Source organism: Eptatretus burgeri, chromosome 2 (genome assembly GCF_056783735.1).
Source record: "Eptatretus burgeri isolate ZD-2024b chromosome 2, Ebu_testis_v1, whole genome shotgun sequence".
NCBI classification, from domain to species: domain Eukaryota; kingdom Metazoa; phylum Chordata; class Myxini; order Myxiniformes; family Myxinidae; genus Eptatretus; species Eptatretus burgeri.
The window spans coordinates 82,809,473-82,827,465 of NC_140962.1; the positions used below are offsets into that span (position 1 = coordinate 82,809,473).

Sequence of the window (17,993 nt, forward strand, 5' to 3'; positions counted from 1 at the left end):
GATCATACCTGTTCACAGCACTTGCGTGTGCTGGAGGAAAATCAAACTTTTCCTCAAAGAAAACCCTAAAGAACAATGAAAACATGTGAGCAAACAAAAAACAATGATCTGTGTTGAAATTTTAAAATGCAAGTAAAACGTGAATAGAGAAGGCAAATATGTAGGTATGGAAGCATAGCTTCGTACTTTCCCAGTCCAATGAAAGGAAAGACGGCGACGTAGTAGAATACGCACACCATGAAGACCATCCATAAAGTCAATGGAAAGTACCGCACATCGCTGAGCTTTATCACTTTCACTAGACAGGACAAAGTAACATTTGTTCCAACATGTAATCCAGTACATATCAAAGTCGTTTAAATTGTGTGTGCATGAGGGTCATGCAAAATAAACCCACACCGGTTAATTATCAAGCCGCACTTTTGTAGCAGAATGCTGACATCGATCAAGTATGGAGGCAAGGCGCCCACTCATCATGGCGATTGCTCATCAAGCCAGAACATTGGTATCTTACCACAGTCCCAATCATCAATGCTGTATACGTGTCAAGATACAAATAAATAAGTAGCTTGGAGTTAATCAGATCTTTCTGTGCACAACTTACCCGTGTCATCAGACTTCCTGTGCAAAATGCGCTCGGCACGTTTATCCAAGTATCCCAAGATAAGGCCACAAGCGAGTGAAAACAAACAAGTCACACCCCCTGGAGGAAAACAACAGCTTAGAGAGGCATGATTCAGTGGGGCTAAGTTTACAATTTGAACAAGTAAACCACCAAGTAATGATAAAACATCAACTCCAGAAGGGTCAAGTAAGGAAGTGTGTCAAAAAAGGCAGCCCAACATCTGACGCTACCATGGGTTCTTATCCCCCCACTCTGTCATCTGGAGGTAAAATGTGTTTAACATTTTTCAGAACAAGATGTGATAGTCCACAAAACACTTTTCCAATACAAAAGTAGATGTAATTGTTAAGGTAGAAAAAAACCCCATCAATTATACGAAAGGAATTAAATCATCTTGCTGTACAAAACTGATGCTTCTTGGACAATTAAGTATCTCGTTAGTAAATCATTTTTAAAACTCCTTTAACTTGGGAAGGAGGAGAATAATTGTACCCATGATACCATTGCAATAATTCCTCTCCCCATTCCCTTTCCACTTGACTTGAACTACTTGCTGGTTAAAGCATTTTACAGGAATCTTGTTACCTCCACCAACAAAGGTGAAGAAAGTCATCTTTTCACCCCTGTCTGTCTTGTTTCTGTGCAGCATATCTCAAAAAGTTGTGGACGGATCGGGATTAAATTTTGTGGACAGGTTGGGTGTGTGACAAGGACGAACTGATTCGATTTTGGTGAAGATCCAGACCCGGATCCGACTACTAAAATTTTTTAAGTGATTCTTCACCATTGAGAGATAGAGCTAAAATGATATATAGCACGATATCTCAAAAAGTTGTGGACGGATTCGGACTAAACTTTGTGGAGATGTTAACATACGGTTTCCTTTCCTTGCCTTTTCCAGGACTGCAGCTCAAATCCACACATGCTTTCTCGACTCCAACCTTTTCTGTTCTCCATTCCCTCCAGCCTCCGCTACCCCCACCCCACCCCCAATATTTCATTCTCTCAATTATCACAATAAGCATCTGACATGGCACTAAGGAGCACTACCAACATTAGTGTGACCTTTGGTCAGTGTCCCTCCAACCAAGCAGGACCAGAGTAACAGAACAGCAGCAAAATAAAGAGAAACATGGAAATAAATTATAGCTTTAAGGGGTGGGAGCCTGCCTTCTGGCCTACAAAAATAAATAATACACCTACTGACCTACTCGTATTTAAAATCCATGCAAGTGATTTTTCTTTTTTAGGGTACCCTGTCATTCTGACAGGGAACCCTATTGTTATTAGGGTACCCTGTGAGTACAGGGTACCCTATTGTTTTTCTTCTGTTTATTATTATTATTATTATTCCGCTGTAAATTTGCAAAATTTCCAGATTTTTTCGCTTTAAAAGCCATTTTCTCAGAAACGGTAAGTTCGATCGACACAAAATTTTCACCAAATATGTATCTTTTTTGATAGCATACATAATTGATAATTGTGACGTCATAGGTCACGTGGTACGGGCACCATCTTGAAAAAAAAGATAAACTTTGGACCTCTGTATCTCTGAAACCTTCCAGGGTAAAAAAAAAATTTCGCTTCATACATTTTACTAAGGTCCCTCTCGGGAATAAGTCTGATTTTTCGTGACGTCATCGGTGAAGAGGTATCCTGGTGAAAATTTGTCAAGTAGAACGCCACATGGCAAAAATTTGAAATTTCTTGAGCGTCATCTCCACATACATTCATCGAAGAAAAAAAATATTTTGACGTCATCGGTGAAGAAATTGGGCCGCATCTTGTTTTGAAAAAAAATTTTTTTTTTAATCTTCTCCAGAACGGCTGTGCAGATTGAGGCGAAACTTTACAGGCACATTCCCTGTGAGGTCCTTTTTCAAGTTTGTTAATTTCTTGTTGATAGGTCACATGGTTTGGCGGCCATCTTGAAAAAACCCTAAAACCTTCAAACATCTTCTCCAGAAGCGCTGGTCCAATGAAGGCGAGATTTCACAACTATATTTGGGACATGTATGCGATATAAGTTTGTAAATTTCGAATTGATAGGTCACATGGTTTGGCCGCCATATTGGATTTAAGAAAAATATTAAATAATGTTTTCTCTGGAATTCCTAAAGCCATCGAAGCGAAAATTTGCAACTGCCTTCTCACATCAATTGTGCATACAAGGCAAAAATATTTTACCTCAGAAGTCACATGGTTTGGCGGCCATCTTGGATATAAAAATACACCTTATCCGATTTACACGAAACTTCACACACTTGTTAGGGTCGACGATGGAAAGCAGAATTTAAATTGATGATGTCATAGGTCACATGGTTCGGCAGCCATCTTGGATTGAAAATGAATAAATTTTTAAAATCTTCTTCTCCAGAACGGCAAGACAGATTGAGAAGAAACTTTACACATATATTCCCCATGTGGTGTTTTCTCAAGTTTGTTAATTTCTTCTTGATCGGTAACATGATTGGCGGCCATTTGAATTTACCCTAAAACCTTCAAACATCTTCTCCAGAATGGCTAATCTGATCAAGGGGAAACTTCACATACCTATTGCACATGAGTAGGAAATACAAGTTTGTTAATTTCTAATTGATAGATCACATCGTTTGGCAGCCATGTTGGATTCAAGAAAATATTAAATAATGTTTTCTCTGGAATCACATAACCTATGGAAGTGAAAATTTGCAACTATCATCCTCCATGATGTCTACATTCAGAGTAAAAATTATGACGTCACAAGTCACATGGTTTGGCGGCCATCTTGGATAGAAAAACGGACCATATTCGACTTATACGAAACTTCAGAAACTTGTTGGGGTCCCCGATGGGAAGCTGAATTGAAATTTATGGTGTCATAGGTCACATGGTTCGGCAGCCATCTTGGATTGAAAATGAATAAATTTTTTAAATCTTCTTCTCCAGAACGGCAAGACAGATTGAGACGAAACTTTACACATATATTCCCCATGTGGTGCTTTCTCAAGTTTGTTAATTTCTTCTTGATCGGTCACATGGTTTGGCGGCCATCTTGAATTTACCCTAAAACCTTCAAACATCTTCTCCAGAACGGCTGATCTGATCAAGGGGAAACTTCACATACCTATTGCATATGAGTAAGAAATACAAGTTTGTTAATTTCTAATTGATACGTCACATCGTTTGGCAGCCATGTTGGATTTAAGAAAAATATTTAATAACGTTTTCTCTGGAACCGCTTAACCTACTGAAGTGAAAATTTGCAAATGCCATCTTCCCTCAATTTTGCATACATGGTAAAAAAAATATTATGTCACAAGTCACAGTTTGGTGGCCATGTTGGATTTAAGAAAAATATTAAATAATGTTTTCTCTGGAACGGCTTAACCTATCGAAGCGAAAATTTGCAACTGTCATCCCCCATGATGTCTGCATACATGGTAGAAATTATGACGTCACAAGTCACATAGTTTGGCGGCCATCTTGGATAGAAAAACGCACCTTTTCCGATTAACACGAAACTTCACAGCCATGTTCCACTACACAGTTGAAAGCGGAATATAATTTTTTTTTGTCATCTCATGTATCTCATGTTGTATCAAAGGCCAAGGTCTGGGTAGTGCACACGAGTAGTGAATATAACTTTGTTAATTTCTAATTGATAGGTCACATGGTTTGGCAGCCATGTTGGACTCAAGAATTATATTAAATAATGTTTTCTCTGGAACCACATAACCTATCAAAGCAAAACTTGGCCAATATAATCTACCCCCATGCACGTTAAAAATTATGACGTCACATGTCACATGGTTTGGCGGCAGTTTTGGATAGAATAACGCATTTTGTCCGATAAAGACGAAACTTCACAAACCTGTGTTCCACTACACGATTGGAAGCAGAATTTAAATTTATGTCATAGATCACGTGGTTCGTTTGCCATCTTGGATTAAAAATTAATAAATTTTAAAAATCTTCTTCTCCAGAATGCCCAGACAGATTGAGGCAAAAATTCACACTTTCCGCAAGACATCTTTTCACAAGTTTGTTAATTTCTAATTGATAGGTCACATGGTTTGGCAGCCATGTTGGATTCAAGAATTATATTAAATAATGTTTTCTCTGGCACCACATATCCTATCGAAGCAAGACTTGGCTACTATAATCTAGCCCCATGCCTGCACATATGTTAACAAGGACAAATGTGTCCAAGAGCCGCGTCCTAAAGGTTTTGTCTTCACCAGAAGAAGAACACGAACTTAAGACGAAGAAGAAGAAGAAAAAAAAACAACTTCCGATATTTCATCACATGCCTTGATGGAGCCAATAGCGAGACCCGTCATGGACGATCGTCGTTCATGACAAGAAAATAGTGTATTTACGAAATTACAATACATTGAATAGAATAATCTTTAAATAGTAACGTGAACTTTTTGAAACTTTAAAGCAAATTTCCGAATATATTTAAAAGTTCATGATAGACGCTCTCAAAAGGCACCCTCAATGCGAGGATGTGTACAAGTGTTTAGTATTTAAGGAGATCTGGATCCTGTATATGAAAGAGTCGAGTCCTAAAGGATCTGGAAGAAGAAGAAGAAGGCCAAGCTCTCTTAATTTAGAAGAGTAAATAATGAAGAAGTGTAATGAAATGAAGAAGAAGTGTAATGAAATGAAGAAGAAGAGTAATGAAATGAAGAAGAAGAGTAATAAAATGAATAATAAGAAGAAGAGTAATAAAATGAATAAGAAGAAGAAGAGTAATAAAATGAATAAGAAGAAGAAGAGTAATAAAATGAGGAAGAAGAGTAATAAAATGAATAAGAAGAAGAAGAGTAAAAAATGAAGAAGAGTAAAAAATGAAGACGAAGAGTAAAAAATGAAGAGTAAATAATGAAGTGCTAAAAATTATGACGTCACAAGTCACATTGTGTGGCGGCCATCTTGGATAGAAAAACGCACCTTTTCCGATTAACACTAAACTTGACAGACGTGTTCCAACACACGGTTTGAAGCAGAATGTAAATTTGTGATGTCATAGGTTAATTTCTAATCGTTAGGTCACACGGTTTGGCGGCCACATCAAATTTACCCTAAAACCTCCAAGCATCTTCTTCTCCAGAACGGCCAGTCAGATCGAGGGGAAACTTCACGTACGTATCGCACACGAGTGGTGAATATAAGTTTGTTAATTTCTAATCGATAGGTCACACCGTTTGGCAGCCACGTCAGATTCAAGAACAACATTAAATATCGTTTTCTCCGGAACCGCTCTTCCTATCGTCGCGAAATTAAGTCTCACGTCGTATCAAAGGCGTCGTGTACGGGTACCCGGTCATCACTGCCAGCAGTTGTAAAATGGCAGTTCTAGTTTTTGTTTTGTTTTTACAATGCACTTTGAACAGTGTCAGGAAAACTGACCTGTACTTAACCTCCACCAAAAAAAACCCCGAAGAATTGAACAAAAGTTAAAAATCTGCTTTATTGATCGACTCACCAATGAAGAAAGAGATACCAAGGCGACGATAGCCTTCCACTCCAAAGAAACGTCCAACTGCCTCGTAAACAGGACCCATTATGTTCATATTTACTGTGCTGCCCTATGAGGAAGAAAAAGACAAGACATCAATGGTCTGCCCCAATAAGGCATCTCAATATTAAAGGCCCATTGTCAGGTGTCATCCTGCAGAGTTAGTATAGTGCAAATTAGCACACAAAGTTACCAAGTATGGAAGAACAGGTGCATCGGGAGCTTGGTAAAGATAAGCAAGTGTGGTTCATATTCATGCTCACCAGTCGTGCCATGCTCAGCTGCAGCCCAAAGACCAAGTTGAGTTCACGACCTTTAAACCAGAGGACTGCATAGGTGTTCTGAGCCACAGCCAACGACTCGCCACCAATCCTAGAATGGTACGAATTCAGAGTAAAATGACACGCCATCCAAGGCCTACATAGTAGCCTGATGATTTAGACCCAAGCCAAATGCCTCAACCTTTTAAATTCAGAGCTCAATGCTCATGAAAAACAGGACGAATGGGTGGAGGTAGACAAGATACAAGCAAACAAACATCAGCAGAGAAAAGGTGAGCAACAAGTAAAGACGGGTGGGGGTCACAGTCAGTGAGAGAAGAGGTTGTTGGCAGGCGCTGGAGACATTAAGAGAGTTTGGTAGGTTGTGATCCAAAAAGGGCAATCTCAATAACCCGAAAAAAAAAATTTAAACACCAAAAATATTCATTACAGTCGGTGCAAAAACCATAACAATAAAAAAAAATCTTACCCGAACACAAATCTTGCGACCTCCATCAGCCAGTATCTGTTCACAAATGCCCCAAATGAAAACAACACCTGTGCAAAAGGTTTTATTAAACAAGTAAAAGGTATGCACAGTATTCAAACACTGTTATTGTATCTCAATCTTACAAATTGAAGGGGATCAAGAAGTTTTTCCCTTTGAAAAAAGTTTGAGCCGAAGGTCACTTGCATTTCAATGGGATCAAGAAACCAGTCCACTGCTGGGGAAAATGTGACTTGCTGGAAACTACAAAGAAAATGACGAACATTCATTTTGTGGGTTTGACTCGGCCTGTCATCTTTCCGAGGTCAGCAAAATTAGTACCAGCTTGCTGGAATGATTGAGCCATTCGAGTATCCTGCGTTGGAGTGGCGACCCATCCAGGATTGTGCCTATTAGCCCAGGAGACTGCTTAGGCAGCACTGACACTCTGTTAGAGTATGGTCCTGACTGGATTAAATTTTGTTACCTCCGCCACCAAAGGTGGACGAATGCTATGTTTTCACCCCTGTCTGTTTGCAGGATATCTCTCAAAGTTTTGGACGGATTCGGGTGAAACTTGGTGGGCATGTTGGGTGTGTTACAACGACAAATTGATGAGATTTTGGTGAAGATACAGATGTGACAAAAAAAAAAAAAAACAAGCGATTCTTCACCATTGAAAGATGGTTCCAAAAACGATATTTGAAAAGGTTACAGATGGATTATGACAAAACTTAGTAGACGAGTTGGGTAGGTGACAAGAACAAGCAGATTAGATTTTGTTCAAGGTATGGATGCAGTTCTGGCCTATCATTGGGATACAAAACGTAAACTGTTCAGCCTGGCAGAGGTATATGTTCTAATGAGTGCCATTCTAGTTACTTTATGCTTTGGGAGGGGGAAGAGAAAAATGTTGCAACATAAATTGAGTATAGGAGGAAGAAAATGATGAGATAAATTCCTCTTTATTCCAAACTTGCCATCCCTTTAACTCCCCCCCCCCTCCAGCTGCTTCCTCAAATGTATTAGAGTTTAATCAGTGGAAAAAATTTAAAATATTGCTTTGGAGGCAACTGGCTTCCAAAGCCAGTCGCCGACTGGGAATCCTCCATCGTGCAAAGTCCTTCCTCGGCCCACCTGAGCTCCTGACCACATACAAAGCTTTCGTCCGCAGCTTAATGGAGTACTGCTCTCCCATTTGGGCTGGTGCTCCTGCCCCTCACCTTCCTCGACTTCATGCTGTGGAAACTAAGGCATTTAGGATCATTGGTATCTCCCACGGTGAGGCTGAGTTTTTGGGTCTCTCTCTTTCACACCGCAGGCAGGTCCGGTGGTCTTTCTGTCTTCTACAGTCTCCTCTCCGGTCTCGCCCCCACCCCCCCCCCGCTGTCCACGATATGTCCCCCCCACCCCCCTGCTGTCCCCCCATTTTTCTGCAGGGTGCTCAAGGTCCACCAACAACCCCCTTCTGGTAAAACTACCAAAATCAAGAATCACTGCTCACCTTCACTCTTTCATTCCTCTTTTTTCCTGCCTTTGGAATAAACTCCCACACTCTCTTCAATCCCATTCTTCCCTCCAGGCCTTCAAAACAGCTGTTCACAATCTCCTCTTATCTTCCCCCATCCAAAACCATGATCTTTTCTGCCCCCGTAAAATCCACTCTCCGTGGATTTTAGGGACCAAATTTCCGTGCCAAAGACCAAATTATATCTGACGTGATCTGCTTGAGATTGCCTTGCCCGACCAGAGGAAGAACGCCACTGAACTACATTGACTGCGTAGCAAGGGATATCCAGCATGACATAGCAGACTTGCAGACACGGATGATGGACAGACTCATGGCACGACATTGTGAACTCCATCTCGGATGCGTCCGCTGAGAAGTAGTCGTAAAATCCACTCAAACCCCACCTTCTTTAAATTCCCTGCTTTCCTTCCTGAAATTCCCTGTAGTGTCCATCTTGTACACCCCGTGTTCCCCGCCCCATCCCTCTCCCTTCCACAGATCTAATGTCGCTCTTCCCCACCATTTTGTCCTTCCCTCCACCACCCCTCTTGTCTCCTGCCCCCCTTGTTGTGCATTGTGTGTTAGCGCTCATCCGAGCCTCAACAATGTATGCAATATATCGTTGCGGTTCTGGGAACAGCATCCCTCCAAAGCAATAACAACCATCATACAGTGGTCCCTAGACAGTTATTCCATTAATATACGTTCAGATAGTCCCTCCTCTTTTGTCTGGCGGGACAACGGGACAGTGCGTTGTGTAAACTTCATAGCTAGGTCTGATTAAATCTTTGCAATCATTCCTGTTCTTTTTAGCCACGTTGCGTAGCGAACGCTGGCTCTAAGAGAGCTCCGCGTTGTTCTTGTTCTGGTGAAGACAAAACCTTTCTGGGGGTGAGAATAGGGAGTGAAGCAGGCAGGGAGGCTACATGGAGGTACCCGATGCCCTGAGGCATCTGATGCCATAAATGCACTTGACACCCTAAAGGCACCCGATGCCCTGGGGCCACCCGATGCCCTGGGGCCACCCGATGCCCTGGGGCCACCCGATGCCCTGGAGGCTCGCATAGCAAGGAGATTGACTGGTGGAATGACACGGCTCTTGGACACATTTGTCCTTGTTTTTTCTACTCTTATTCCTGAGGTAAATCCCAGCCACGTGCACCCTTCGCTGTGAGATGGGTCCTCAGTGAAGGCCAAGCAGGCATTACACCAGACACCCCTCTGCAGAAATCGCAGCCTGCCAAACGCTCGTGCAGTGGTAATTTCCACCCACTGGACAGAAGGCGCACCCAACAGCCCATGCTGCACAGAACACGTACCGAGGAGACGGAAGAAACTGCACCCTAAATGCTGACATGTTTCAAGAGACACTTGGCGCACACTTTTCCACTCATTTATGCATTTAATAATTATATCTATCTTCTTCTTCAACTCAACCCTACATACATAATTATATCCAAACTTTTCCCTCAATTCCCTGACAGATCAGGGCTGGCACCGTGCATCCCACCACCTTCGATAACTGCGAACACGACACTCGATGGCGGGCGGACCCGCACGCTGGCCACGAGCTTCATGGCGGACTCGCACGTGGCCGTGATACTTTATCATCGTGCAGAACGAGGCACGAATAACACACATCTTTGGTCGGGTCTGCACATGGGGTTACAATAACATCTTCCCATCGGTCTTCGCTCACCACGATGGCAACAAATGTTTCCTGCGGACGGCAGACATCCTCCCGCTCCTCCGCCTTGACGCAGCTGCTACCAGACAGAGGCATGCTGTGCGGCCGGATCACTCGGACCGCGTGGCACACCATGGAGCAGGCACAATAACTAGCGCCAACTGCGGGTCGCCGGGGCACGGCACGGAGTTCGGTGCAAGGCAATTCATGTCACGGTACTCGGAGTGAGACAATTCCGCAGCTTGGAATAATCTGATCGGAAGTGAAGTGGAGCCGCTTCCGGTCATGGCGGCCAGCCCGTGTGCTGGCCTGGGCCCAACCAGAGCGCTCGATTCGGGTGACACATCGCTTCAGGTCATCACCCCCACCCCGCACCACCGGATCTATAAAAGGACGGGTCGCTGGGCGGTGGGATGGAGAGTCGGCGTCGTTCCTGCCAATCATTCCTTTCGTCATTCCTGTCGACTCGTTCTGTCTGGCTTGGGATTGACAACCTACCTATTCGCCTGCTAGCTCCACCCTTCTTTACCAATTCGCCTACTAGTACAGTCAAAATGTCAGATGACCTCCCACAAATTGCAACAACAGCAAACTCAACAGATTTTGATTCCTGGATATGTCCTCAGTGACAGAAAAAAAGTCCTAAGGGATCCTCCGGGGGGAAAGTCCTGAAATCATGGAAATGCAATATGGCCACCACCCGGCTTCGGGGAAAATGAGAAAATTGTAAAGATTGATATTTTAATATGTAAATATATGTTTTTCTGCATTCTAATTGTTTCTACTTATGGTCAGTATATTGATATACAAGAATAATTATTAAAAAGTGAAATGTATTGAGGGTAGAATAAAAAAAATAATAGCTTTTTTGTCCAAAAATGTCAATTTTTTGTCCCGATAAATTTTTTTTTTACCTGATACTGATTTTGGCTCCTGGACCAAAAAAATAAGAAATGTTGAAGACACAAGATGAAATCAAGTCTATGGCAATACAATATAATTATGTAAATCATTGAAACATGATAAAATTCACAATTCCACTCAGGCAATCACATCTGCCTGACGAAGGTTTCAAAATGAAAATTCGCATTAAACTCAGAAACTACATCCATTATAAACTTACTATACATGTTGAGAAAAATCAAGCGTATTAAAGTTAGAACTCGATAATGTCGTCATCATCCTCATCATTGTCACATGGAGTGTTTGTACAGCCAGAGACCCTGCAGTTTCCACAAGCTGGAGTGCACTCAATGTTGTGCTTCTTACATGTGCATCTCATGGTGCTACATTCAGCCTGGCAGTTGCACCTAATGACACGTAACATCTTTTCAGGAGCTGGAGCTATTGATGTCTGAAGTGGCACAAAATCCTTGTCACACTTCTGCCAACTCCAGTCTGTCGGAAGAAGTTCATCTGCACATCCCTTCCATTCTTGGACTTGCAGATACACGCGCAGGCTGTGATACTTTGCTGCTTCTGATGTTGGGGGTAACGTCTGTGGCTGCATGTGAGAGGAGCTCCAAGCCACCTTGTCCCAGTACTGCTGATACCGGAGGGTGTCCAGGGTGTCAGTTGACTTTCCGTTGTAGATTATCACCAATGTTTTTTCTCCTGCATCTGCCACATCACATATGGAAGCTGGATATGTATCAAAAACCTTGGCCTGGTCACGGAATGTGTTGTTTGCTTTGAACTTTTTGAGGGAAGCTCCCTTTCCAATCCCATGAAGACGAGATGTCGTGTCGCACCCAATAACTGCATGAAGAAACAGTATGTGCTTGCATATGTCTTAACCAATCATTTTCTTTGTAGCCTTGATGTTCCAGATGCGAGGCTTCTTCGTGTTCTTCTATGGCTCGGGACAAAAGTAGAGGTCATGGGATTCTAAGCTTGCATGGTAGCATAGGAGGACGAGGAGGTCTGTGTCATCACCAACTAACACAGTGTTGGTGACAGTAGCAGACTGCACGGCCTTCAGTACAATCAGGAGATCAGCATCCCCTGAGGCATGGTGTGTCTCACAGTTCTTCTTCTGAAGCTCTTCACTCAACATAAAAATGAATCGCTGTTTATTCTGCCTATTGGCAAGAAACTGTTCCTTCTTCATTGTGAGACGCACGTCAGCTGTAAATGTCACAGTAGTGCCAGCATTCCCTTTAGACCGTCTCCGGTGTGACATGTCCTTCGTGTTGGTACTCTCATAACCATCAAACATGACTATGGCATCTCCGTACTTCTTCGTTACATAATCAGTATACTGGTGGCATGTCTCTGTATGTAGATCCATGAGACCATGGAATGCGTTGAACAAGTGCCCTGCCATCCAAAACACTGTTGCCCATCATTGGGGATATCGGCTGGGACATCAGATCCCAGATGGCATCAGCAAAGACTGACTTGTGTGCTTCTCAGAGCTGAAGAGAGGAATCAGAGGGCTGGTGGATAGCTGCACAGTTCATATTTGAAGGCCGACTCCAGTTCTTCTGCTGTCTGTGCAACAGTGATCAGTCTCTGGAAGAGGAGTTGTGGGTCAACCTGGACTTGCTCTCCATCAATCTTGACAGATGACTTCATGCCGAGGGTGACAACTTGTTCTTTCTTCTTAAATGTATACTCGGCAGGTGTTTTCCCATCCATAGATTTCAATATTTTGGCTCCTACAGCATGTGCTATATCGACGTTGACGGGGGGGGGGGGGGGTGTGCATGAACTCCAGTGGCAATGTTCCTCAGACGTGGATCACGACTGAACGAATTCTGTTCCTGTAAATACTGAAGAGCTGATGTGTGTGTCCTTCCAGTCATGAGATTGTCTTGCCTTGGTCATGTCCTTCTTCTGCTCTCCAGTGTTGTAGTTCACACCTGAGAGCTCCTGCATTGCCTGGTTTATTTCTGCACAGGCAGGCATTGATAGTAGCCATACCAGCCGTTGTTGCTCTGTCATTCCTCGCCCTCATGTGAGCCCCCCGCTGGTCTTCAAACTTCTCATCAGAACTTGTTCGATGATCAGGTCAGATGAAAGACCTGCCCACAGGTGATCACTTCGTCGAACCACATGGAACTCCTCATCAAAACGTTGTTGGACATTGGGATGTTGAGTTTTGAGGTTGGATATCTGCTGCAAATACACCCTCACAGATTTGGCACACAGGTTGTGGCCCGAGGCTGCCAGGTAAGGCAGCATTTCCTGGATGGCCTGGAGATGTAGTGCCCAGTTCCCAGTGCGCTCTGCCCGGATGTATTTGCGTAGAATGTCTAGCATGTCCATATACTGAACCTAGAGCACTGAAGTTGTAGAAGATATCTTTGCAGACTGGGCATGTTTCTGAAGGTGGTCTTTGATTCGTTTCAAGACGTCAGACTGGCATACTTCTTCCACAGACTGGGGTTGGCATAAGTGTGACGAGGGTTTTTGCCACTTCAGACATCAATAGCTCCAGCTCCTGAAAAGATGTTATGTGTCATTAGGTGCAACTGCCAGGCTGAATGTAGCACCATGAGATGCACATGCAAGAAGCACAACATTGAGTGCACTCCAGCTTGTGGAAACTGCAGGGGCTCTGGCTACACAAACACTCCATGTGACAATGATGAGGATGATGACGACATTATCGAGTTCTAACTCTAATACGCTTGATTTTTCTCAACATGTATGGTAAGTTTATAATGGAGGTAGTTTCTGAGTTTAATGCGAATTTTCATTTTCATTTCGAAACCTTCGTCAGGCAGATGTGATTGCCCTGAGTGGAATTGTGAATTTTGTCATGTTTCAATGATTTACATAATTATATTGTATTGCCATAGACTTGATTTCATCTTGTGTCTTCAATGTTTTGTTTTTTTTTTGGTCCAGGAGCCAAAATCAGTATCAAGTAAAAAAATTTTTTTATTTTTTTTCGGGACAAAAAATTGACATTTTTGGACAAAAAAGCTATAATTTTTTATTTTACCTTCAAAACATTTCACTTTTTATAATTATTCTTGTATATCAATATACTGACAATAACTAGAAACAATTATAATGCAGAAAAACATATTTACATATTAAAATATCAATCTTAACAATTTTCTCATTTTCCCCAAAGCCGGGTGGCGGCGATATTGCATTTCCATGATTTCAGGACTTTCTCCCGGAGGATCCCTTAAGACTTTTTTTCTGTCACTGAGGACATATCCAGGAATAAAAATCTGTTGAGTTTGCTGTTGTTGCAATTTGTGAGAGGTTGACCAATTATTTCTGCAAAAATACCTGTACTCTTACTGGCTCTGCCTCTCTCTCCACCCATTGGCTGTTGGCTCCACCCAAGTCCCTCCCTTCACACCCGGTCACGTCTCATTCTCTGGATCGACGCCAGCTGCACGAAGTAAGAGACGACACGCCAGCTGTCAGGGAGGTATCGCCCAATGGATTATCCCCTCAAAACGTATTGGTGGCGTGATCGGGCAATCGTGCAAGGTATTGAGAGACCATTAGCCTCATCTCCTCTCCTTTTTCTCTTCATCGACTCCTCTTCATCGGGGTGTGTGTGTGTGTGGTGTCCTGGCACCTGTCCTCGTTTAAGTCAAGATTGTGCAATAATTATATTGGGATAACTCTGCTCTGTGTCTGCTTTTGTAAGTTGCTTGTACATTGCCGCACCTCTCACATTTCTTCCCATTTCTGTTGCAGACGACAATAAAAGCAATATTCACAGTGCCACATATCTTTCCTCGCCCGCTTGTTAAGAAAATCCCTTTGTAGAAATGTTCCCAGCTCGTTTGCGTCTTTTCTTTCATTGACCCAGCATGGTCCGTATCCTAACTGAAGCCGCCGTCACACCTTGACGATTTTAGCCAGTGTATGCCGACGTATGAAAAAAATTGTCTAAAATGCTGGCACACGTCGAATACGTTATGGGTAAGTTTTGAATACGTTAAGAGCACGCTGAAGCACGCTGGCAAACGTCGTAGTATGCAGAGCTCGTCGACAAATTTTAACATGCTCAATTTTTCAACGTATGCCAGCGTATGACTCACACGTTCCGCATACGCTGGCCATAAGTTGTAGGCACATTACGCGATCGTTGACACACGTTACTTGTAAGTTAGGCTGAGGTCACATTTGCCACGGCGGCCGTGGGGTCTCCAAAATCTGCGGCCACTAGCAATTATACGGCAACCGCAGTATTTCCACGGTCACACAATGTAGCAGTCACATATGTTTTTATTTTTCGGGTAGCCGCACGGCGTATTTATAAATTGTGGAGACCGAAAACATTGGGGTGCCGTACGGTCTTTGATTTGATGTCGCACGGTGACCTTAGGGCGTCGCTGCGGCGGCCATAGAATTTTCAAGGTAGACGCAAGGTGCCCGCAGGGGGGCCCTAAGGCGAACGTGCGACCAGACGGACGGCAACGAGTCGGTATATATACCAGTTCTTTTTTTACTGAAATAAAGTCATGAATATCACTGACAAGGTAAATGAATCTCACCACAAACAGACCCAGACAGGACAGCAGCATCCAAGATGTCATTGAAAGCCTGGAGCTTAGCTTTGACCCAAGAAATCCGTAATCCCAGTGGCTCCGACTCCTCATTCAGCACTTCGAGGGCCCGCAAAAGGATATCTAAAGTCTCCGCAAAGATGACTGCATCTTCTGCGAAATCAAGGTCAGAGATCTTGACATTCCCAAACGATGCACCGCAGCTTGATCTTTCCGACATCCTCCCTAAAATCCAGTCCATACAAGTGCTTAAAAGTGTGGGGGCCAGTACACACCCCTGACGAACTCCGGTAACAACTGGAAATAAGTCAGAGATGGTACCACCACACTTCACAGCACTCTCACTACCAGAGTAGAGTTCAGATATCAGATCGATCAGTTTTGGTGACACCCCACGAAGACCAAGAATCCTCCAGAGGGCATCCCGATTCACTGAATTGAACGCTTTACAGAGATCAACATAGGCTGCAAGCAGCCCCTGCCGAAACTCATCTGCGTTTGGTGAGGACATGAAGAGCAAGGACAGGGTCAATCGTTGACCTCTTTGGTGTAAAGCCTGACTGCTCTGGACGCTGGTGCTCAAGCAGATGGTGGCGAACCCTATCAAGAATTATCCGAGCAAAGACCTTGCCCAGCACTGAGACCAGCCTCAACCCTCGATAGTTGTTGCAGTCTTGGCGATCACCCTTCCCTTTCCAGAGAGGGACAAGGCCCCTCTTCCAATCAGTTGGGATGACGCCTGTGTTCCAGGCAGAGCACAAAACTGCATGCAACGACACGAGTGCAGCATTCCCACCAGCCTTGAGAAGTTCAGCATGGATGCCACAGATCCCTGGAGCTTTACCCCGTTTCAACCTGTTCACCGCAGCCCATGTTTCCACAAGCGAAGGTGGACCACAGTTGATTGGAGGGTCAGCAACAGGGATTGTAACACCCTTGACGTCCAACTCGACAGCTGGGGGATCAGCCTGGTACAACCGTTCAAAGTAACCGGCCCAGCGGGCCTTCACTTCAGACTCCTCTGTCAACAGCCTCCCACTCTCTGCTCTAACTGCAGTGCTCCGAGGGATGGGCTTGGATGAACGCAATGCGCAAATTCCCCTGTAAGCGGGACAAGAATCACCTGTCCACAGGTGATGCTCTACCCCCTCACAGATTCCTCGCACATAGGCCTTCTTGTCCACCCTTAGTGCACGTACAGTTTTACGCCTCAGCTCCCTGAGCAGCTCAGCTCTGCCATTCAGCCTGGCCCTGTGACTCTGGTCAATGGTATCCAGTGTCCCTTGAGAGACAAAATTCTTCTTTGTCCTGCGGTGAGTTCCAAGACGTCCACCGGCAACATCAATGACGCTGGTCTTGAAGGCACTCCACAACTCTTCAGGAGCCCCCAAAGCACCCAGACACCCCAAATGTCCATTCAGCCTGTTCGCAAACTCCTCAGCCACTCTCTCATCCTTGAGCTTGCCAACATCCAGCCTCGGCTGGGATGGTACCATTCTCGAGGATTTAAGGTGCAGCTTTAAAGTTGCTACAACAAGCCGGTGGTCAGTATTGAGCACTCCGGGAGACCCTGCAGTTCTTGATCATCCTCCAGCGACCATCAACGAGGACATGGTCAATCTCCTTTGCCACACCGCCAGCGTTGGAATACCAAGTCCAGTGATGAGCTTGGGGGCACTGAAACCATGAACCGGCCACCCCAAGTCCATGACTTCTTGTAAAGTCAAGGAACTTAGTGCTATTCTGGTACATAGTTCCTGACCGATGGGGACCAACACATGTCTCATAACCAACCCTATCAGTTCCAGTCGATGCATTGAAATACCCCAAGACCAGAAGTGTATCTCGTCTGGGGCACTGATCAACCACAGACTCTAGCGTGGCGTAGAATGTTTCCTTCACGGTGAGGTCACTCGCCTCAGTCGGAGCATAGACAGAGACCAGGGAAATGACACCTAATGAGTGATGAATCCTTAGTCTCATAATACGCTCGTTGACCGGTGTTACCTCAATTATCATTGGGGTCAGCTTATCGGACACAGCTCCAGCAACTCTTGAGTATGGTAACCATCAGAGCGACCAGAACAATAGTAGGTGTAACCACCCACCATTATCTCGCCGCAATCCGGTCTCCGAACCTCAGAGAGTGCTGCAATACCGATGTCCAAACGCTTGAGCTCAGATGATAACAGAGACAGGTGATCATCCTCTCTTCGGGATAGGACATTCCAGGCACCCACCCGAAGGGACCGCCTCAGGTTAACCCAAGGAGACCGCCGTCTGGTGGACGACACCTCAGCACCACTCCGACACAGTCTCCCACAATCTGACCCAGGGATGTTACCCCGTGGTTTCCCTCCTTTCATCAAAGATTGGGGGTCCCGAAGGCTTTGCCCCAATCCCGTCATCCGGTGAGCTGCCCTGCGAAGGGA

At 44.2% G+C, this 17,993-nt stretch overlaps 1 protein-coding gene across 2 annotated transcripts in view; it reads right to left on the reverse strand.

Annotated features, from left to right (window-relative positions):
• The window catches only part of MFSD1 (major facilitator superfamily domain containing 1), a 50,744-nt gene that overhangs the window by 19,769 nt on the left and 12,982 nt on the right, over positions 1 to 17,993 (reverse strand). For both annotated transcript variants that reach the window (XM_085870075.1, XM_085870076.1), the window contains 6 exons: positions 6,882 to 6,949; positions 6,395 to 6,503; positions 6,099 to 6,201; positions 605 to 703; positions 187 to 298; positions 9 to 65 (listed from right to left, as the gene is read on the reverse strand). In XM_085870075.1, the coding sequence (XP_085726201.1) occupies positions 9 to 65; positions 187 to 298; positions 605 to 703; positions 6,099 to 6,201; positions 6,395 to 6,503; positions 6,882 to 6,949 (548 nt within the window). The remainder of the gene's footprint in view (positions 1 to 8; positions 66 to 186; positions 299 to 604; positions 704 to 6,098; positions 6,202 to 6,394; positions 6,504 to 6,881; positions 6,950 to 17,993) is intronic.